Source organism: Apus apus, chromosome 24, assembly GCF_020740795.1.
Source record: "Apus apus isolate bApuApu2 chromosome 24, bApuApu2.pri.cur, whole genome shotgun sequence".
Taxonomy (NCBI): Eukaryota; Metazoa; Chordata; class Aves; order Apodiformes; family Apodidae; genus Apus; species Apus apus.
This window is the reverse complement of record NC_067305.1, coordinates 2,694,688-2,716,639: the sequence shown is the minus strand read 5'-3', so window position 1 is coordinate 2,716,639 and position 21,952 is coordinate 2,694,688. Positions and strand designations below refer to the sequence as shown.

At 51.2% G+C, this 21,952-nt stretch overlaps 1 protein-coding gene across 3 annotated transcripts; it reads left to right on the top strand.

Moving 5' to 3' along the window:
- The first annotated feature begins 390 nt into the window (after positions 1 to 390).
- On the top strand, positions 391 to 18,231 carry ACSBG2 (acyl-CoA synthetase bubblegum family member 2). 3 transcript variants are annotated; one of them, XM_051639759.1, is made up of 15 exons: positions 391 to 406; positions 4,656 to 4,785; positions 7,591 to 7,670; positions 8,240 to 8,481; positions 10,012 to 10,100; positions 10,269 to 10,389; positions 10,839 to 10,919; positions 11,375 to 11,524; positions 11,813 to 11,989; positions 12,973 to 13,154; positions 13,383 to 13,616; positions 14,114 to 14,331; positions 15,218 to 15,357; positions 16,552 to 16,798; positions 17,503 to 18,231. In XM_051639759.1, the coding sequence occupies exons 2-15, from the start codon at positions 4,661 to 4,663 to the stop codon at positions 17,616 to 17,618; spliced, it is 2,202 nt and encodes a 733-aa protein (XP_051495719.1). In that variant the 5' UTR covers positions 391 to 406; positions 4,656 to 4,660; the 3' UTR covers positions 17,619 to 18,231. The 3 variants fall into 3 exon arrangements, with proteins under 3 accessions (XP_051495719.1, XP_051495718.1, XP_051495716.1); XM_051639758.1 differs by lacking the exon at positions 391 to 406 and adding an exon at positions 4,152 to 4,296; XM_051639756.1 differs by lacking the exon at positions 391 to 406 and adding an exon at positions 4,153 to 4,264.
- The last annotated feature ends 3,721 nt before the right edge of the window (positions 18,232 to 21,952 follow it).

The following is a 21,952-nucleotide window of genomic DNA, read 5'->3' as shown; positions in this document are numbered from 1 at the left end:
GGGAAAGGGCCGAGGGGAGCTGGGGGAAAGGGCCGAGGGGAGCTGGGGGGAAAGGGCCGAGGGGAGCTGGGGGGAAAGGGCCGAGGGGAGCTGGGGGGAAGGGGCTCAGGGGAGCTGGGGGGAAGGGGCCGAGGGGAGCTGGGGGGGAAGGGGCCGAGGGGAGCTGGGGAGGGGGCCGAGGAACGTTCCAGCAGGCCCGAGGGGCACTCAAAGCCCACCCAGCCCTGCCCGCCCCTCCCGGCGGGGCGACGACCGCGAGTGACCCCGGCTGCGATGGGCGGGGCCTCGCGGATGGGCGTGGCCTCCCCAGCCCTCCTCACCCAATGGGGCGGGGCCGCGCGGGTCTCCCGAGCGCTGGCCCCGCCCCCCCTCCCGCGCCGCGAGGCGGGAAGCGCGGCCGCCTGAGGTAACGGCGCGTGCGCGCGCTCCCGCCGCTCCCGCCGCTCCCGGGCGCACGGGCCGGGCCGGGGGGGGCAGGGAAGCGGGGGGGGCAGCTCCACGGACCCCGCTCCCCCCTGTTCCCCGGGTGTGGGGACTCGGGGTGTCCCGAGTGGGCGGCTTTTGGGGGGGGGGGGGTGTTGAAACACGGGCCGCAGCGCGCCCGGCTTCAGGCTGGGGGGGGGTGTGTGGGGGGGAGGGGGTGTTTTTCACCCGTTCCCTGCAGAGTTGATCGTTTTGAGCCTCTTTTTCTGTGGTAACGGTGCCAAAAATACTGGAAGTTTTTTTCGTTAAACCCCCCCACACACACACGGTTTGAGGGGAAGGCCTGTCCCCCCCACCCCGGGGGGTCTGTCCCCGAGCCCTGAGCCCTGTGGGTGGTGGTGGAAACGCAAAGTGGTGTTTTCACATCCTCGTGTCAGCAGCAGAGTGTTGGGTTTAGTGCTGTTTTCACATCCTAGTGTTAGAAGGATATTGTTGGGGTTTTTCTATCTATACCCTCATGTTAGGGATATAATTGTTGGAGAGAAGGGAGATCTCTGCAGGTTCCAGTGACCCCTGGGGGGGTTTTACGGTCCCAGCAACCGAGGGACTGAACTGGGCTCCATCCGGGGGGTCCCCAGACGGAGCAGGATTGATGCCAAGACCAGACCCAACACAGCCCCTTGTGCCCTGCTCCCCGGGGCAGGAGGACACCAGCGGGTGCGGGTCATGGTGGGGACTGGGAAGGCAGCCACGGGGGCAGGAAAGGTCAGAATCAGACCTTGAACGGTACAAAGTGACCTGCTAGAATGGAACGTGTGAACAGGGGCAGGAAACTTATAGGATCATCAGAAGCATCAGATGGGCTGTAAACCCTGGAGTGCCCAGCCAGGGGGGAAAGAGGGGAGGGAGCTTTGGGAATAGGGAATATAAACCGTTCTTCACCTGACTGTGGGTGTGCCTGCTTGTTTAGGTCACTCATTCTTGCCGGGGTATAAATAACCTGTGCTTGGCTGAAGGATCCGTTTGGGCCTGTTTGTTGATGCCACAAACTTTTCTCACAATGGGTTGGTGAGCTGGGAATTCTTCAGGGATGCTCTGGGATCAACTGCTGGCTCTTGAGTTGGGCTGGGCTTCAAGGGGAAGTCTGGGACGGTGGGAGGTGGCAGAAAACATGAGTGATGTGTCTCAAAATTCATCCCTGCCCTTTCTTACCCTGCGTGAGGGGGTTTCCCCATCCCCGGGCAGGGTGCAGATGGTGTAGTAAAGCGAAAAGCAGGTTAGGAAAGAGGAACTTTAAACCAGCCTCTTGGTGAGTCACGCTGCTGGGGAATCCACCTAAAATGTCCCAGTGTCCTGGAGAAAGCAATCTGTGTAGAATTTAGGATAACAAATTATGCAGTGGTGCCTCCAGCCTTTGGTGTCCACCCACACCCCTGCCCTTCTTGGGGTGGGCAAGCCCTGGGTCTGGTTGACAAGGTGATGGTCTGTGGGCAGCTTTGTTCAGCCACAGTTCAGCTCTGAAGAGCCTGTAGTGGAGTCAAATGTCTGTCTGCAGTCGTGTTGTTTTAAGATCTTTGGCATGGTATCATCCTTGTGGTGGGGTCATTTTTCCTCATGTTCTCTCTGCTCCTCCCTCAGGTGGGCATTGATTTCCCAGCACAGCCCTTGATGCCTCCCTGTGGTCTCTGCCCAGGAGGAAACCTTTGGTGTCTAGGAAGCTTTTATCACTGCCCTTTAAAGAAATTAATTTCTCTAAAAGAGGAAGAGTGAGTTGCTCAGCTTCTGGTTCCTCACTTAATGAATCTTTAAAGAATATGAAGGAATAAAAAAAAAAGAAAAGGCCACGTTTCACTTTGGGTGGAAGTGTGGAAAGGCAGTGAGTGAGTTCATGGGGCAACCTCCTAACCCTGAAAGTCAGACTGGATCAGACATGGTGTCTTAGCTGGTAAAAAACAAAGAAATCAGCAACAGGGAGCAAAGTGGCTGTGCTGGGAAATGTCAAGATGTCTCACGAGCAGATGCAGTGATTTGAATTTGAGCTGATATTTTCAGAGCTCTACGTGTGTTTCAAGCAAAGGGGTGTTCAGAGCCAATTGTAAATGAAACCTTCACCCCTGTCCCGATGACTGTCATGAGTTTGCACGTAGTCAGGCTTGTTTTGGTTTGTCAGTGAAGCTCTGAAGCTGTTTCGATGTTCACCAACTTCCAGTTCTTCTAGGACAGTGCTCCCTCAAAGCAGAAGATGCTTTGTATGTAAATGACTGAAGTGGTTATACAGGTTTAATTAAAATGGAGGTTTCTTTCGGTGGGTTTTTTGGTTTGGGTGTGTTCTTCATGTTCCTGAACATCTTGTGGTGCCTCATGGTGTGTTACCTCCTCTGGAAGCAGCGTGGGGCTGGTGGTGAGGCCCAAACCTGCAGCCCACTAGCCAAAGCTCCTACCTTGGAGATGAGATTTCTGCCTTCCTTTCTCCAACACCTTTCCAATCAACCTCGGCTGCCCGAGAGCTCCTGGGCTGTGCTGTGAGATGGCTGGTGTGAGGACACCTCCACCCTTTCCCTTGGAACTTTCTTGCTGCATGATGGCAAGAGAAAGGCTGTAATTAGTGCAGAGATTAAAACTGCTTTGGGGAAAGCCTTAAACTCCTTGTTATGGGGTGCTGGGGAAGGAATGTGGGCACGGTGCTGGGAAAGGAGGGGTCAGGCCTTATAAAGGCTTCTCTGCTACCTTCCTCCTCGTGCCTGGGACTGTCCCTGAGCATGGAGGAGGTGGTGTCCCCTCTGGCAGTCTGGTAACCAGCGTCGTGCCCTTCCAGACCTGGATTTGAGTTCCTCCAAGCTGGGGAGGGAGCTGACCCCCGGTCTCAGAGCGCTGGCTGGCTGCTCCGTGGAGACAGACAGTGCCCTTCCTTTCTCTCACAGCTTTTCTCAAAGCAGGAAAAAAAACAACCTGCTCTGGTCGTTTAGCCTAGAATGGGGTGTGGGGTGATGCCTGCCAGTGATCCCAGAGCTTCAAAGGAGGGATTTTTGGTGTCATCCCGTTCTCAGCTGCTCCTGAGTTCAGCTCTTCCTTGAGCGTGAGCAGCGACGTGTCCCTGCCCAGGTGAGGAGGGAGAAGGGGGGGACAGGCTGTCCTGGGCTGGAGGCAGGTCTGTCTGCTGGGAAGTGTGTGCCGTTCCATGGCTTTCCTGCCTTTCCATGGCTTTTCCCCACCCGCTGGAGGCTGCAGCTCAGCTCTGCCAGGTGAAAAAGCTCCTTCCTTTTGCTCCCGTCTATCCCGGATCAGACAACCACGCTTCCTTCCCTTTTAAAACCTCCTTTACCTTGGCGTCCGGCTGCTGCGGGTACCAAGCAGGCTGCTCAGACCCACTCTTAAAAAGATCAAGGCTAGTGAGATTCGTCTCCAACCGGTTAGAAATCCCCCCAAACAATTCCAGCTCAGCCCTGAGCACCAAGAGGCTTTTGACCAACGCGAACCCCGAACAGACCCAGCGTCGCCTGCAGCCGGTGATGAAACCCCAAGTGCTGAGAGGAGCGGAGGGGAAACGGCTGCAAAAGCACCGATTTGTTGGGTTTTTTTCAGGGTTAAATCTCCGAGGTGTCCCAGGGCTGGGATCTCCCGAGGGACCAGGCAGGCGCGGGGCCAAGCGCTTCCTGGGGAGGCGGCGTGTGGGGTGACGAGCCGCTTCCAATGGCGAGGCGGGCAGCACATGACATAAGATGCTCCGGATCAGCCTCCTGGGCGCTAGTTTAAAAAGAAAAGGCTTTTACACGTCGTCCTGAGCGCCGGTGCGGGGCGGCTGCGGGTAGAAGGGGCTGCAAGGAGGCGGGGGCGATGCGGTGTAAGGCTGGACCCGTCGCTCTGCGGTGCCGGGTTGTTGTGGTGGTTTTTTTTTTTTGGGGGGGGACTGGGAGCAGAAAAGGGGCGTTTGGGGCAAAGAGAGTGTGAAATGTAAATCGTCAGGGTCACGGTGCTCTTTCATAGCTGTAATGATGCTGCTTTTGGGGCGGTGGGGATGGATGAACCAGCTGCTGCTGAGCGGGGGGGTTTTCAAGCGGACCCAGCACGAGGCAGAGCCCTGGGAGGGTTCTCTGCCGGGAGAGTTTACTGTATTTCATGCAAATGCAGCAGTCGGGAGTCGTGCCTGCCTTGGTCAGAGAGCTACAGCAACGGGAGCTGATTTTAGCTGCAGCTTCTGGATGTATTTTCATTTTTAAAACCTGTTTTTGCAGGGAGGATGCTGGGTGAGTCAGATGCACGGGTGGCACTTGCAGAACCAGTCCCCACGGCTTGTTTTAATTCAGCTCCTCGAGGGAACTGTGAGGTGTCACTGGATGATGTACTGCTCAGCTCTTCACCTAGGTATGTCTAATTTAAGATTTTCTTTTCTCTGTGTACATACAATGTCCCCATCCCTGGCAGTGTTGAAGGGCAGGTTGGATGGGGCTTGGAGCAACCTGGGCTGGTGGGAGGTGTCCCTGCCCATGCAGGGGGGTTGGATCTGGATGATCTTTCAGGTCCCTTCCAACCCAAGCCATTCTGTGATTCTATGATAGAGTTTGTATTCTACTGTGTTTACTTAGATGAATTAAGAATTATTTTTTTTAAAGAAATTTCAAACATTTGTTACTAATTCCAAAATCCAAAAGCTGAATCTACAATCTCACCACCCAAAAGAAGAGGAACAGAATTAAATGTGCTGCACGTAGCTACCACACAGAGTATGGAGCTTGGAAGAGGGTGCATTTCATCTAAACCTAAAGAACAGAAATGGCAGAATAATTCTCCATAGTCAGAAAGATCACCTGTTAGTAAGGAACTCTGCATAATTGTTGACCTCTGTAATTGGGAGGGCACTAATCAAATACTTGGAATACCTAGCAAGTAGGACATTGTTTGGGAAGTGCTGCTGCACAGTAAACAGATGTTCCTTTGGAGGCAGCACCTATGCTGATTTTTATCAAACTTCTGTTAGTCTCTCTGTAAATCTAAGCAACTGAAGAGCAGGTGAGGTTTATATCTCACCCCAGTGTCATGGGATATTAACTGACAAAAAACTATTCACCTGTTTTTTATCAGGCTGTATTTGAATTGCATGTAGTAAGGGGGAGAAAACAATGACTTGATTCACTGGAAGGGAAATAGCTGGGAATTTTTTGTTCCTGTTGCTGGGTCATTTGTGTTGCTTTGATGATACAAGCTGGTGGAGAAATGGTGCAGAACTGCTGCAACTGAGGATTAATCTGCTGATAAATGCTCTCAATAATGAGTAGGAAATGCGTAGTAGGAAGTGTCTTGTCATGCCTTGGGGGGGGAATAAAGCAAAAAAAGATTATTTACTTCCCTCTGGTTTCTAGCTTGCAGACTAGTGAGGAGAAGCAGTTCTGCTTTGGGGCAGTGCATGGGAGGAGCTGTGTCAGATCTTCTCTGTGCTGAAGTCGAGCATGTGGTAAAGTTGAGCGTGTGCTCCAAGCAATAATAGCTGGGAGAAAAACATACACCCTAGAAATTCAGAGAAAACAGAAACCAGAGGGAATCCATTTACCCCTTAGCTGAAGGTCACACGGTGCCTTGTGCTGACTTGTCTTCTCTTTGGTTTAGTAGAAAGGGAAGAAAATGTGGGGCTGAGGAGTGTGGGGGTGGGAGCAGAGGAGCTGCTGCCTGTGTGCAGGGGTGGTTGATGGTGGCAGGCAGAGATCTTGGGGCTTCTTATCATAGAATCACAGAAACCCAGATTAGTTTGGGTGTGAAGGGACCTTAAAGATCATGTAGATCCAACCCTCCTTCATGGGCAGGTGCACCTCTGGACTCCCTCCAGTAGTTGCATGTGCTTCTTATGTTGGGGGCTCCAGAACTGGACAGAGTGCCCAGGGGGAAAGTCTTATGAGAGCCCCAGAGCTGCAGAGGGCCCAGGGCTGTTGTGATGTCGGGGGCCTGCAGCCCTTCTAGAACACCTGGGAGCTGGTGCTAGAGACAAACCTTGCACCAAACATTGATAAGAGTAAACATCTAGCACTGTCATGAAGAAACAAACACCTTTGTGATGGCCGGGATCCAACAGCTGAGGGAGTGCTCTTTGGCAAGGCAAGATGGAAGTGCTGGGTCTCTGGAACATAGTCTTGGGCCAACTAATCCTTGGACCTTAGTGCTGTGCTGGTGATCTGAGGGGGGGTATTGCCTAGGGTAGGGGAATAGCCATCATCTCCATGTAGGTTGTAGGGAGGGATGTCCTTCTAGGGAGTAAAGGGACTCAAGTACCATATCTCACAGGGCATGGCTTCCAACTTGTGGTCTGAAGTGAGACATGTGACTTGATTATTCCTTATCCTCATCACTTAGGGCTCTGGGAAAGTCTGCCTTGGAAAGGGACAGAGGAAGAAGCTCTACAAACATGGGCAGGTGGCATTTCACCTGATCTTGCAAGGCTGAAAGCAAAAGGGGCAAATTTTGATCTTTGAGGTCTCTTCCAACTCAAACCATTCTGTGAAATTTCAGCTGGCACCACAGGACAAGTTCCTGGGGAGGAGCATGGCTGGGCTGGATGGGGGATGTTCCTGCTCCCATTTCTTCCCAAACACCTGGTGGGAGCTCAGAGCACTAACTTTGTTACCAATGCCTAAGAACAGAATTTCCTGTTGAATGGATTTCCTGCTGCTCAGCTGGCCTGGCCTGCTGCAGGAGATCTCAGTGGGTCAGCCCAGGGTGGGGACATTGCTGGGCACTTGGGAGAGCAGCTGCTGGGGCCTCCCTTCTGCTAGACTCACAGTCCAGCAGCAGCAGGAGAGGAGCACCAGCTCCATGTGCCTCTCAGCTCCTCCTTCCCACTATTGACTCCTGGTTCCAGACACCTAGAGCAGACCTCTGGCATCTAATTATTACTGGTTTCTGGGTGCTGTGTTCATCGATTCTTCTGCAGCTTCTCAGAAATGATATTGGGACAAAATTGGGACACAATGTGTGTTTAAAAGCAGTGCAGGCAAAGCTTACACACTGTCCAAGAGGGACCCATTTTGTTGCCATAGCCATGCAGGCTGGTGACATTAATAAAGGCACTTGTAGCACATCAGGAACCACTTGGACATCCAAGGATTAATATAATCTAGTGGTGGAGCAGGATGCCCAGGACATTCTCCAGCTTATCCAGGGCTAATTGCTTTTGTCTTGCAGAACTGATGATGTCCCCAGCATTGAGGCATCTGCAGAAGCTAAGAGAGGGGGATGTCAGACAGGCACACTTGGTTCCAAAGGTGAGTGGAAGGAATTTTAGTTACTGTGATGTGTGGCAAATTATTCTTGAAATGAGAGTGGAATTTATCAAACCATTGCGATGGAAGAAGAAACCCAGATTATGGAATGGTCTGTCTGGAAGCCTCCTGAGCTTAGACTTTAAAGCTTCAAGGAGTGAAAGTGTCATTGCCTGATGCTTCTCTTCATTACTCTTCAGCAGGTAATAATGTATTCCTTCAGTCCTCCTTAAAAAGAAATAAGAATGAAGGAAAAAAAGCAGAGTGTGTGTGATTCTTGCAGTGCTGCCACCTTCCCTGTCCAAGAGCTTTAGGGCAGCAAAGCAAGTTAGAGCAGGATGGAAATGGGAAATGTTTAACAACATGTTGAAGGTGCTTTAGAGGCTTCATCTGTCAGTCCTGGTCTAAAACACCAGCAGTCATGTGGCACACTTGCCAAGAAGACAAAGTTAAAAAGGGGAGTGGGTATAACAGCATTTCTTTTCATATGTTTGGTACTTGTATTTGTATTTCTGTCATGGCAACAAACCCTTCCTAAATATAAGCTGCTGAACACTTTTCTTTCAAACCAGCCTCTTCACCTCCTGCCTCCAGTGTGTGGACAACACGACCTGATGGGGAAGTCAGGCTGAGGATGGATGAACAAGGCATAGGCAGCCACCCACCAAAGACTGTTCACCAACTGTTCCAAGAAGTTGCTACTAAATATGCTGATTATTATGCCCTTGCATCTAAAAAAGGTGGCCAGTGGTTAAAACTAACATACAAGATGTACTATGAGGAGTGCTGGAAAGCAGCAAAAAGCTTTCTGAAGGTAAGATTGTGTTGAGTTCCCCTTGTTCATGTTCAGTTTAGCTGCTGAAATGGCTGTAGTCAACTATGTCTTAAGTCTTTTAAGTTCTCTGAGTGTAGGTGAGTCTGAAAGTGACAGGGAAATACCTGACCATGCCACGAGCAGCTTGGTAGTTACCACAGTGGTTTTGTTTGAATTTCTTGCCAGTTGCTTCATGTTCAACTGAAAAAAAAGTGCATAAGGGAACATTCAAAGTGAGGTGTTTGAGTTATATGGCAAACCTGGACCATGTCCCTCATGAAATCTTTCTGAGGAAAATCTGAAGGGATCCTTACGAATCAGATTTGTGTCCAAACTGGCTGAGCCTTTTGCCTGCACTGTTGGGAGTTCAGACCCTCAGAGAGAAACCAACATTATGTGTACTTACTGTGACCACTATCAAGTCTTGTTTCTTGAAGTTAAGGCCACTCTCTTTTCACTCTCATGGTGAGATCTTCCAAGCCATATACTCCACTCTGGGACAAAAACAGAGGATGGCTGTAGGAAATTTAAAGGCTGGGACTTCAACAGCTGGAATTGCACAGTGAAGTGTCTCTGACTGTCACTGGAGCTTGTTGCTCTTGTTGTTACTGATACCTGACATCTCTAACCTGTATTAAGTGACCAGATGGTCTCAGTAGGTGGGAACTGAGCCCTACCTGGAGTGCAGTTTCATCATACCATTAGCATGGGTGAGCTAGTCCTGCTGAGTGCAGACCAAAGCAAATCCTTTTTGTTTTTCCTGCCTATGGATAAGTGGGACACTGATCTGAAAATAAACTGCATCTGTATTAAGTTTTGAACCAACCATGTCCTGGGCTGCAGCACCAGCAGCATGGCCAGCAGGGCCAGGAGGGGGTTCTACCCCTTTATTTGTCTTTATGTGAGACCCCACCTGGAGCTTGTGTCCAGTTCTGGAGCCCCGAACATAAGAAGAACGTGGAGATTCTGGAGAGAGTCCAGAGGAGGCCACAGAGATGATCCAAGGGCTGGAGCAGCTCTGCTCTGGAGACAGGCTGGGAGAGTTGGGGTGTTCAGCCTGGAGAAGAGAAGGCTCCAGGGAGACCTTAGAGCACCTTCCAGTGCCTGAAGGGGCTCCAGGAAAGCTGGGGAGGGACTTGGGACAAGGGCAGGGAGGGAGAGGACAAAGGGGGATGGATGAAAACTGGCAGAGGGAGATTGAGGTGAGACATGAGGAGGGAATTCTGGAGTGTGAGGGTGGTGAGAGCCTGGCCCAGGTTGCCCAGGGAAGCTGTGGCTGCCCCATCCCTGGCAGTGTTGAAGGGCAGGTTGGATGGGACTTGGAGCAACCTGGGCTGGTGGGAGGTGTCCCTGCCCATGCAGGGGGATTGGAACTTGATGATCTTGAAGGTCCTTTCCAACCCAAACCATTCCATGATATAATAGCATGAACAATTCCCTTGCCGTGCTCACAGCAAAGATCTGTGATTGGACTCCAACCATTCTCCAAAGGAAAACCAAGGTTGCTGTAACCTCCTCTCTTGTTTACAGCTGGGACTGGAGCGTTTCCATGGAGTGTGCATCTTGGGATTTAACTCTGCAGAGTGGTTCATTGCTGACATTGGAGCTATCCTTGCAGGGTAAGAGTGACTCTTGTCTCTTGACATCCATTTTGCTTCAGCATTCAGATAGTAATTTCAGTCTTTCTGTGAGAAGCAACTGTTGATCAAATCCAAAACAAACCACACAAAACCAAACCCACTCTTTTGTGGTGTGTATTTGTTTTTTTTTCTCCTTTTCTTTTGCAGTGGATTTGCTGTTGGTGTCTACACTACAAACTCTCCTGAGGCCTGTCATTATGTAGCAGAGAACTGCAAAGCCAACGTGGTGGTTGTGGAAAATAATAAACAGCTGCAAAAAATCTTAGAAGTAAATCAACTTTTTTTAAATGGTTGGGGGCTGCAGAATCCTCCTGCCAGCTGGGGAGGGTAATACCTGAGGGAAAGGCTGGGTCTGCAACCAGAGGTGAACTGTTTGGGCCTACTTGGTGTGCTCTCTGCTCAAGCCAGGTGGGTAGTCACTAGTGCTAAATCTCACCAGGGGTTAAGTGGTGGTTCCACAGCCTAGCAAAGCCTTGAGCTTAAAATAGGAGAAGCCAAACCAAACAACTGAGCAACCCCATGGTTGTCTGGCCACATCCCAGTCCAAATGATGACTGTCTCTAGTGAGGCTTCCCTGTTCTCTTTCAATAACAGATGAGATTCCCTTGGATTTTCTTAAAGTGGCAAGTAGCTTTAGTGTGTGAAGCAGTGGGTTACTGAGTCTTAAAAGGGACAGGCAGGATTTGCTCTTTCTCACAAATCTCCTTTTTCACACAGATTCAGCATAAACTACCTCAGCTGAAAGCCATTGTCCAGTATGGGGAGGAGCTGAAAGAGACAAGACCAAACCTGTACTCTGTAAGTGCCATCTCAAAAGCTTGGAAACACAGTGCCTGAAGGGGCTCCAGGAAAGCTGGGGAGGGACTTGGGACAAGGGCAGGGAGGGAGAGGACAAGGGGGGAGGGATGAAAACTGGAAGAGGGAGATTGAGGTGAGACATGAGGAGGGAATTCTGGAGTGTGAGGGTGGTGAGAGCCTGGCCCAGGTTGCCCAGGGAAGCTGTGGCTGCCCCATCCCTGGCAGTGTTGAAGGGCAGGTTGGATGGGGCTTGGAGCAACCTGGGCTGGTGGGAGGTGTCCCTGCCCATGGCAAGGGAGTGGGGTGGATCTAAATAATCTTTATGGTCCCTTCCAACTCAAACCATTCTGTGGTTCTATGAAGCAGTTTCCTTCTGCTCACTGTAGCAAAGGGTTTAATTTCCCATGTGAGTGACAGGCCTACAGAGTGATCCAGCTCTTCTCCTTTGTGTACAGTGGAGTGAGTTCATGGACCTTGGCAAAGACATTCCAGATGCTCAGCTCCATGCAATCATTGAGTCCCAGAAGCCCAACCAGTGCTGTACACTGATCTACACCTCAGGGACAACGGGGCAGCCAAAGGGAGTGATGCTCAGTCACGACAACGTAAGTGTCTGTGTTGAAATGTCCTTCCTGTCACCTTGGGTGGGTGCTGGGGGTGGGCAGAGGTCAGCTGAAGGACATGCCACGTGCTAAGGTCACAGGATGTTGTAGACTTATGTGATCTGCTCACTCTGTGCTGGTGGTTAAGGGTCTGGGACATCTCTTGTGCTGGGACATCTTTACCTTGGGACAACTCTCCCTGGATCAGCAGATGTCACAGGGCGGTGCTGGTGTCCCAGCGGAGAGATGTCCCTTCCTGTTGGTTCACCCTCTGTGGGGTTCCTGTTCCAGCTGACGTGGACAGCAGCAACAGCAGGACGTTTCATCATGCTGACAGATGCCCAGGAGAGGCAGGAGCTGGTGGTCAGCTACCTGCCCCTCAGCCACATTGCTGCCCAGATGACGGACATTTGGGCGGCGATGACCTTCGGTGTTCAGATCTTCTTTGCTCAACCAGATGCACTGAAGGTAAGAACATGAAAGAAGAAAAATCCTCCACCTGTCACCCCCGTGTAGCTGGGGTAGGTGCTTTCAAACAATCATGGCTGACTTAGCTCAGGCCAAGTTAGCACAGCTAACAGGGCTGTGTCTTCCTGTTGAGGGGCTGTTGGTCTGACAAGTAGAGTCACTCGGACCTTTGCCTTTTGACTCGCTGGGATGAGCTGACCAAGCACTTCACAACTAGGAGCTTCTTCTTGGTGTCTCACCTGACACCAGTTCTCTGCCCCAACATCTTGGTTGAGCAACAGCTTTATTTGCTCTGTCCACATTGCAAAATGCCCCCACATCCAGTCTGGGCTTGGGAAGAGAATGATTCTCCTTGTGCTGTGTCAATTGGCACTGAAATCATCAACCTTGACTGTCTTCTTAAAACCCCTGTGGCTTTTGGATGATCCTGGGGTTCCTTTTCTTCATAGAGTCATAGAATGAATTGGGTTGGCAGGGACCTTAAAGACCATCTAGATCCAACTCACTCTCACTCCTCTCCCTCCCTGCCCTTGTCCCAAGTCCCTCCCCAGCTTTCCTGGAGCCCCTTCAGGCGCTGGAAGCTGCTCTAAGCTCTCCCTGGAGCCTTCTCTTCTCCAGGCTCAACACCCCAACTCTCCCAGCCTGGCTCCAGAGCAGAGCTGCTCCAGCCCTTGGATCATCTCTGTGGCCTCCTCTGGACTCTCTCCAGGAGCTCCATGTCCTTATTTTTGGGGCTCCAGAAGTACACACAGTGCTCCAGGTGGGGTCTCAGAGGGGGACAATCCCCTCTGTTGCTCTGCTGGCCACGCTGCTGCAGCCCAGGACACCGTTGCTTTCTGAGCACAGTTCCCATGACGCTGCAGTTGAAACTGAGCAATTCCCCAAAACTAAGGAGGCCAAGTCCTCCACCTGGGCTAGTGAAGTTGACCTGAAGTCCACAGGGAAGCACTGTTGAAAGCTGTCCTCCTTTCTTTTCCCCTCAGGGCAGCTTGGCACAGACCCTGCGGGAAGTGAGGCCGACTGCTTTTTTGGGAGTTCCTCGTGTCTGGGAAAAAATGGAAGAGAAAATGAAATCCATAGGTGCAAAATCATCAACACTCAGAAGGAGAGTGGCAGCATGGGCCAAGGGGGTTGGGCTGCAGACCAACCTGAAGCGGATGAATGGGTAATTACAACCTGCAATTAGGGGATGGTGACAATATTAGGAGAACTTCACTAGCAGATCAGGAATGACATCCTGTTTAACAGGCTCATGGGCAGCAAAAACCGTATGTCCTGGTTGGACCAGAGGGTGAGCAGCAAGGATTGAGAAGAGGGGGGAGGAAGATGAAAGGAAGGAAGGGGGAGAAGTTCTCCTTGGTGGTTCCCATCTTGTAACCACTTTCTCCTGCAGGTGCTCTGAGCTCCCCATGAACTTCCGCCTGGCCCAGCACCTGGTGTACAAGAAGGTGCGCAGGGCCCTGGGGCTGGATCGCTGCACCAAGTGCTACACGGGGGCTGCTCCCATCTCCAGGGAGACCCTGGAGTTCTTCCTAAGTCTGAACATCCCTGTCCTCGAGATGTATGGCATGAGTGAGAGCTCAGGGCCTCACACCATCTCTCTACCTCACGCCTTCAAGCTGACCAGGTAAATAACCTTCCTGTGGGTCGAGCAGCAGGTGGGTTATTGATGTTTATCTTGGCCTGGGTTCTGTAGGACCTGAGGAGGAAGGGATTGATGGGAAGAAGGTAGAATTAGTAACTCTAGCCCTACAGCTCAATATCAAGTGAAAAAAAAATGCAGCCAGGCCGTGCTGGGGAATGGCTTGTTCAGCCTGCAGAGCAACCACCACCACCAGAGTTGGTTGCTGGGGAGGTTGATCTTCTCCTGCCAAGCTCAGGTGTTTGAGAACAATGGGTGGCAAAGCCCAGGAGTGTGAGCACTGAGCTCTCTGCAAGATCACCTTGTGCTCTAGTTCCTCTTGCACAAGCAGGTGGCTTTTAGTGAAGTTCCTTGCTGCAGCAAAAAGCTGCCTGGCTTTGTTCAAACCCTTCAGCTTCAGAGGGTTCTGCTTCATCCCACCCTGCTGCACCAGCTCCTGAATTCCCACATAAAAACTTGGGCTTGGGTTTGTTGTCTCCAAGCTGTGGCAAGGAGTTCTCAGGCTGCCGGACCCTGATTCATAAGCCAGATGGAGATGGAGTTGGAGAGATCTGCTTCTCAGGAAGGCACATCTTCATGGGCTACCTCAACATGGAGGAGAAAACCAAGGAGGCAATTGATGAAGATGGGTGGCTGCACTCGGGTGACCTTGGCAAGCACGACAAGGATGGGTTCCTCTACGTGACTGGCAGAATTAAAGGTAACTCATCCCCTCCCTTTGTTGCCCTGAGGTTGCCCAGCACTGTGATATGATGTGTTCAGCCCCTGCTGGTTGTCTGGTCCTGCCTTGCACAGAAGAATATAGAAAGACTTCTGGGAGTTTTCAGCAGGAATGTGGCTGCAGTTTTTCCTGCCACTGAGCATGTGACACGGGAGGAGCAGGGTGACCTCTGAAACCACAGTGTGTTTGCAGAGCAGGGAACAAATCCTCTGCTTGCAGAAGCAGAATTTGATGCTTTGTGGGCTTGTCCTACATAGGCAGGTCTGTCCAGCTCCCTCCAGTCTCAGCTGGCTTTGCTAGGGAACCTCTGAGAGAAAACAACAGCTTATCTGCTGCGAAAATGGCCACGCAGCTCTTGGGACACCCACTCTGACCAACCCCAAACAAATCCAGTGTCATGTCAGACTTTCAGTCATTGAGAAGAGAGAAATGGTCACACAAAGTGGCTCTTTGAGACATCTGTAAAAGCCAGGCAAGAAAGGCAGGGCCTGCTCTGCAGGACATTGCTGAACTTCAGCAGCTCTTCTTTGCCTCGGCAAACTGCAGTTGCTGAACAACTTGGGTGCCAACTCACATGCCTCAGAGTCCAAGGTGACTGTGGCAGGTACTGAGGCTCTTGTAGGTTGCACCTCATCTTCCCAAACCTCCCTGGAGCATCAGAGCAGCTTTTGCAAGGCTGTGGACACAGCCCAGACTCATCTCTCCTTGCCTGACTGGAGCCCTACTGGTTTGCTGCCTTCTCCAGCTGTTAGGAGACAAATTCCCAGTTTGATCCAGTAGACAGAAAGGTGCTGTGAGGTCATGTCAGGTAGTGAAGGAAGGGGAAGAAGCTCAAAGCATTCCTTGGGGTTTTCCTGTTTTCCAGAGCTCATCATCACTGCAGGAGGTGAGAATGTTCCTCCTGTTCCAATCGAGGATGCTGTGAAAGATGCTGTTCCCATCATCAGCAATGCCATGTTGGTTGGAGACAAAGCAAAGTTCCTTGCTATGCTCCTAACATTAAAGGTAATTGGAAAAGAGGTTGGGAACCCACCTGAGTCACTGAATGTGTTTGATTCCAGTGAGGAAATAATTGTTACACTGTGTTCTAAGAACACTGTCTTCTGGAGACAGGAGGCCCTGAGGAGCATGACTTGTTGTAACTGTCTGGAAAATGAGCATTGCCACTTGATCAGACCAGCAGGTCCTTCTGCTGTGCAGGGCAGCTGGTTCCCTCTGCACCACACAGGGCAGAAGGAAACAGAAAACCTAAAAATGAGACTGAAAAAAAGAAACTCTTCTGCTTCTCTGACCTGTTCTCAGTGTCTCCCAGAGCAGCTGGGTCAGGAAGGACCTGCCAGTGATTTTAAGGCACTGGCTTGAATCTCTGCAGTTCTGCATCTGTGGGGCCTGGGTTGAGCTCTGCCCAGAGCCCTTCCAGGCTGGTGGTTTCTCAGGATTGTGGTAATTTCTTGTTTGCAAAACTGAGCTCCAAGCTCCTTGCCCTTGGGCAGGAGATGCTGAGCCAGGCCCTGGAGGTGGTGGTGCTGTGCTTGTTTTCAGAGATCACAGAGCAGTTTGGGTGTGAAGGGACCTTCAAGATCATCCAGTGACACCCCCCCCTGCATGGGCAGGGACACCTCCCACCAGCCCAGGCTGCTCCAAGCCCCATCCAACCTGCCCTTCAACACTGCCAGGGATGGGGCAGCCACAGCTTCCCTGGGCAACCTGGGCCAGGCTCTCACCACCCTCACACTCCAGAATTCCCTCCTCCTGTCTCACCTCAATCTCCCTCTGCCAGTTTTCATCCATCCCCCCTTGTCCTTGTCTTGGTTGGGTGCCATGTGTGCTGGCTTCCACCAGACTTTTCCACAGCTGTGGGATGCAGGGAAATCAACTGTGGCTCAGAGAAAAAGGTCCAGAAAAAAAGGGATCAACTTGGGCCAGCACAGGAGGAGCTTGGCAGACGAGCTCTGTACCCCAGATGCTCCTTGAGTATGTGGAGATCTGAGGGGATTCATCTGCATGTTGTCTCAGTGAGTTTTCATTTGAAGCAAATTGGTTTCCATCAGGAAGGTTAGTGGAGTGGTGGATGAACTGGGCTGGGGAAGGGGATGGGGTGGGGTGGGGAAGGAGAGGGGGCAGCTTCCCTGGGCTGTGGGGCTCATTAGCATGAGGGGGAATCAAGGGTTTAATTACCTGTTGTGAACTGTCTTGCAGTGCAATGTAGATGTAGAGACTGGGGAGCCAGAAGATGATCTCACTCCAGAAGCTGTGGAGTACTGCCAGAAACTGGGCAGCAGGGCAACCAGAGTCTCCGAGATCATCAGCACCAAAGACAGGGCTGTTTACGCCGCCATCCAGAAGGGGATTTCTGCAGTCAACGAGGGAGCTGTTTCCAATGCACAGAAAGTCCAGAAATGGATTATTCTGGAAAAGGACTTTTCTCTCATCGGTGGGGAGCTTGGTGAGTGCTGGGTGGGACACTGAGGTCACCCCCTCAGCCCCTCCTTGGATGATGAACAGACCCAACCGGGAACCCAATGCACAGAGCTACCCCTGGCCCTTCCTTCCTGTGGCTCTTCCATGTTGTAGTTTTGAATCATAGAATCCCAGAATGGTTTGGCTGGAAGGGACCTTCAAGATTACCCATTCCCAACCCCCTGCATGGGCAGGGACACCTCCCACCAGCCCAGGCTGCTCCAAGCCCCATCCAACCTGCCCTTCAACACTGCCAGGGATGGGGCAGCCACAGCTTCCCTGGGCAACCTGGGCCAGGCTCTCCCCACCCTCACACTCCACAATTCCCTCCTCATGTCTCACCTCAGTCTCCCTCTCCCAGTGTAAACCAATTGTACTGGTAATCAGTGAACACTGTATCAGATCATACAATCTCAGAGTGGTTTGGGTTGGAAGAGACCTTAAAGATCATCCAGATCCAACCCCCCCTGCACGGGCAGGGACCAGTTCAGCTTAGCAGGACCAATCCAAGTAGGACTTACCCTTGGTGCTGCCTTGTCCCTCGCAGGGGGTTGTGCTGGTTCCAGTCACAGGGGAAGGAAAGTTTATTCACCCTAAAGAGAAACCCGAGAAGTCGGCATCAGTTCCAGTTTGTGTCTGCAGGTGGCACCGTCACCGCTGGAACCTTGTGCTGTGTTTTTTTTTCCCCAGGCCCCACCATGAAGCTGAAGAGGCCCGCGGTGCTGCTCAAGTACAAGGACCAAATCGCTCAGTTCTACGCGGACCTGGAGGCACCGACCCCACCAGCCCCGTCCCCGCAGCCGTAGCCCCGAGGGGAGCCGGGGGCTGAAGCAACCCCCGAGGATGCTTCCCCAGGACCTTCCTGGGGCTCCCCAGGAGATTCCCTGAGCTCCATGGAAATAAAGGAGGCTCCAGCACCCCACAGCCCCTGCTCCCCTGCCCTGTACCTTTCCTGGCCCTGCTACTGCAGCGTGATGTGTTCGTGCCTAGAGTTTCCCTGTGTCTCTGTTCCAAAGCTGAGACATTCCTGGATAGTTCTGCTTTGGAGTTTTTTGTCTTGCCATTTTTTTTTTAAGGGTGATCCAATGTTTTACCTTCAACCCATCTCACCTTTTAACCAAAGTTTTCTTTTCCTGAGCTGAATGTAAACCAATCAGGAACTGCAGCTTTTCCTGCTGAGGGGAAAGAAAGAGGCAGATTTCTCTTTATATCCATGTACTTCACTCCCCCCCACGTGCACTGAGCTGCACCCTGGTGGCATCTGAGCTACTTTAAACCTCTTCACCCACCAACTGTGTCTTCTGTGACCACACGTGCTGCCTCAGCCTGGAAGTAGAACCTCATTGTTTGTGCGTGCAATATTTTGAGTCTTGTTTTATCTTGAGTTCTAATGAAGCCATAAATTGTATTGTTCAAGTAGCAGGTGTGGCCTGTGTTCTGAGAAGTGTTTGTCACAAAGGGACGTTTTCTAAGGCTGTGGAGGAAGGTCCTGTCTGGGCTCTTCCAGGTCCTTGCAGTGATGGGGAGGAGGTGGCTCTGGGGGAACCTGGGGCTTGGTTCTTCGGAAGGTCTGATCAAGCCCTGCACTGACTGTAGGACCCAGGGGATCCCCCTTTCTGCTCTACCCATTGTTGGTGGGTCTTCAGAAGAGACAGTTGGGGGGTTCAGGCTGGAGAAGAGAAGGCTCCAGGGAGACCTTAGAGCAGCTTCCAGTGCCTGAAGGGGCTCCAGGAAAGCTGGGGAGGGACTTGGGACAAGGGCAGGGAGGGAGAGGACAAGGGGGGATGGATGAAAACTGGCAGAGGGAGATTGAGACATGAGGAGGGAATTCTGGAGTGTGAGGGTGGTGAGAGCCTGGCCCAGGTTGCCCAGGGAAGCTGTGGCTGCCCCATCCCTGGCAGTGTTGAAGGGCAGGTTGGATGGGGCTTGGAGCAACCTGGGCTGGTGGGAGGTGTCCCTGCCCATGCAGGGGGTTGGATCTAATGATCTCTAAGATCCCTTCCAACCCAAACCATCCCATGATTCTCCCAGTCTCCCCCAGCCCCACGTCACTTCAAACCAGTTCCCTTCCCTTTGCTTTTCACCTCCTGTGCCACAATCCCTGTTCCTAGTCCACAGAGAAGCAAAAACAACCACCACAACCACTTCAACTTTGACTTTTCCATCTTGCTTTATTTCACTTTTTTCTAGAAAATTCCTCCATAGTTCCACAAATTTAACAAAAAGTTTAAAATTCAGGACAAACAATCCTGGAACGTATTACAAACATGATTTTTTGTCTTTTTTTTTTGTCATTTTTTTTTCCTTTTTATCTTTTTTTTTTGTTTTTCTTTTAAAACCTTGAAGTTAAGTCTTGGGCCAGCTGAAATTTCCTACAGCTGAGTGAAGAATTCATTTCCCAACACAACTTGGTAAAATCCTCAAGTGACAAGGTATTTAATACCTCGGTTCTAAGCAGAAATACAATTAAAAATTTCTCTAAGAAGTTGAAGTACTTACATTTATTTTTTTTTCTTTAGGAGTGCAAACTCATCTTGTCAGGTTTTGATGGCTATTTCCCCCCCCACCCCACCCTGGGGAAAGCAGCACCCAGTGATATTTTTTTTTCGGGTGGGTTTTGAAGGGTTTTTTGTCTGTGCCAACTGGTGGGGCACGTGGGTGGTGGTGGTGGTGGTGGTGGTGGGAGAGAAGCTCCAGTGCAGTTCCCAACATCAGAGGTGGGATTTGCAGATCCAGAGGGATTGAGGCCTCTGCTGGCAGAGGCCACAGGGCTGGGTGGTTCCCCCAGGGAAGGTGAAACTTTCTGGCCATCAAATACGTGTCAAGATCTGAGAGAAAAAAAAAAAACAAACCACAAACAAAAAAAAAAACAAACAAAAACCAAACCTGCTTCTGGATTGTTGCACCGATTGCTGGGCTCGTTCTGGTGCCACCATCGGGCACAGCAATGGAACTGCTGGGTGAGATCATTGCACTTCCAGCCTGACCACAGCACAGCCAAGTCTCTTTACCTCCGTGTCCAAGATTCCTCAAGCTGGGCTCTCAGGATCCAGCCAGGCCTTCCTAGCCTTTCTTTCTCATGATTATCACCAGTTTATACCAGTCATCGGAGCCTCAAGGCTTAACACACACGCAGACCAAGGCAACAGGAACACATTCCTGCTCCCACTTTTGCCCCTGAATCCAAGACCAAAGGCAAAGTTGTGTCCTGATCTCTCCTCCAACATGATCCCATCCAAAGCAACTTTGAAAGCCTTGGGGGCTGATCAGCACTTGGTGGTGCCTTCAGTGACAAGGTGAAGGACACTGAGAAGTAAGAGAAGTTCTGTCCATTTTCCTTGGAAAACAAAAACAAAAACCATTATGGCTAGAAACCAATTTTGGATCGATTTTTTTCTTCTTTTTTTTTTTTTTTTTTCTTCTTTTTTTTTTTCTCCTGTTTGTGGTTTTTTTTGTTGGGTTTTTTTTTTTTTTTTTTTTCAACAAGCAAAAGCTACTACACATCCTCGAAGACCCGAGGCAGTGATGCTGAGAGCAGCACTGCCACCTCCTTCCTAGAGTACAAGAATCCATCCATGCTCTCAAGAAGTGACACAAGAACAAACACTTTTATCCACCAAAAAAAAAAAAAACAACAAACAAACAAACAAACCAAACCAAACAAACCTGTACATGTTCAGCACAGCGTCCAACCAGAGAAGCTACACAGGGAAACTCCCTCATCTGGAACTAAAAGGGGACACAAGATGAGGCCCAAATGTGACCATTTTTTTTGGCTGGCAGAATCATCCCTCCTGTGGTCCCCGACGCTGCCACATACCCCAAAAAACAACAACTCTGTAGAACAACTAAGTACTTGCAAGAAACCTTTTCAGTAACAAATCAGCATGTGCACACAATGGAAAAGAACTATTGCTGGGGGCGGGGGGTGGGAGGGGGGGACAATCCTATTTCAGGTTCTCAAGGAGATTATAAACAGTCTAAAAAAATCCATGTGTAAAATACTTCTTATAAAAACCAAACAAAATTCCTAGCAATGCTCATTAGACTTCATGAATAAAGTCAGTTCCAGGACAGGACGATGTCACAGTCATGGGTGGGAACCCCGGGTACTTCCAGCCAGGATCAGGAACACTATCCCACGTGTGTTCCTGGACTGGTTGGGAGCAGAGTGACCATTTGGATCTTAATGGGAGAAGGGGACAGAAAGGAGGTGGCACCTCTGATCCCACTCCTGGGGTCAGAAGGGAGGTGGCTCCTCCAATCCCAATCCCGAGGACAGAAGGGAGGTGGCACCTCTGAATCCCAAGGACACAAGGGAGGTGGAACCTCTGATTCCAACCCAGAGGACAGAAGGGAGGTGGCACCTCCAGTCCTGGGGAGAGAAGGGAGGTGGCACCTCTGATCCCATGTGGGTGAACTCTGGAGGCCACTGACAGTCCCAGGAGAGCTGCCAGGATGGGCTACATGGATGCAACAGGAGGAAACAACCTGTGTGGAGAGAGGAGGCAAAGACCTCAGGAGATCTCGGGCTCAGGCTGGCTCCTGCTGCTCTGGGGACAGGACTGTCACCAACCCCCTGTGCTGGGGGCAGAGGGACCATCCTGCACACCCAGGGAGCCAAGCCTGGGCCCGTGGTGCCCACATCAGATTTGCCTCCTCCACACCACCCCAGCAGAGCCCAGGAGCCCTTCACATGTACCCACCACACCCCAACATGGCCCCAGGTGGGTCCATGCCCCTGGGGCTCCATCTCCTCCAGCACGATGTGTCCCAGGCAGGGCACAGCTGCAGCTCCTCCTCTTCCTGCTGTCCTCCACCTCCTTGGTGAACATCTGCACACAGGGTGTCTCTCCAGGCTTGGCATTGTCCATCAAGAAAGAAAACAGCTGAGATCACTGTCGTGACAGGGTTTGCACCTGGCATGAGCTCAATTTTTTTATATATATATATATACACACACACAAGACACATGGAAGATGGTACAAAGACAAAATTAATGGGAATCGGGTCAACATGACCCAACTCAAACAAGCTTATCATCATATTGCCACTTAAGTTGATTAGTTGCAACATTTCCATGATAAAGGAAGGGGTCACCCAAAACAAGGGACTGCAATTCCAGAATGGAGAAGGGACA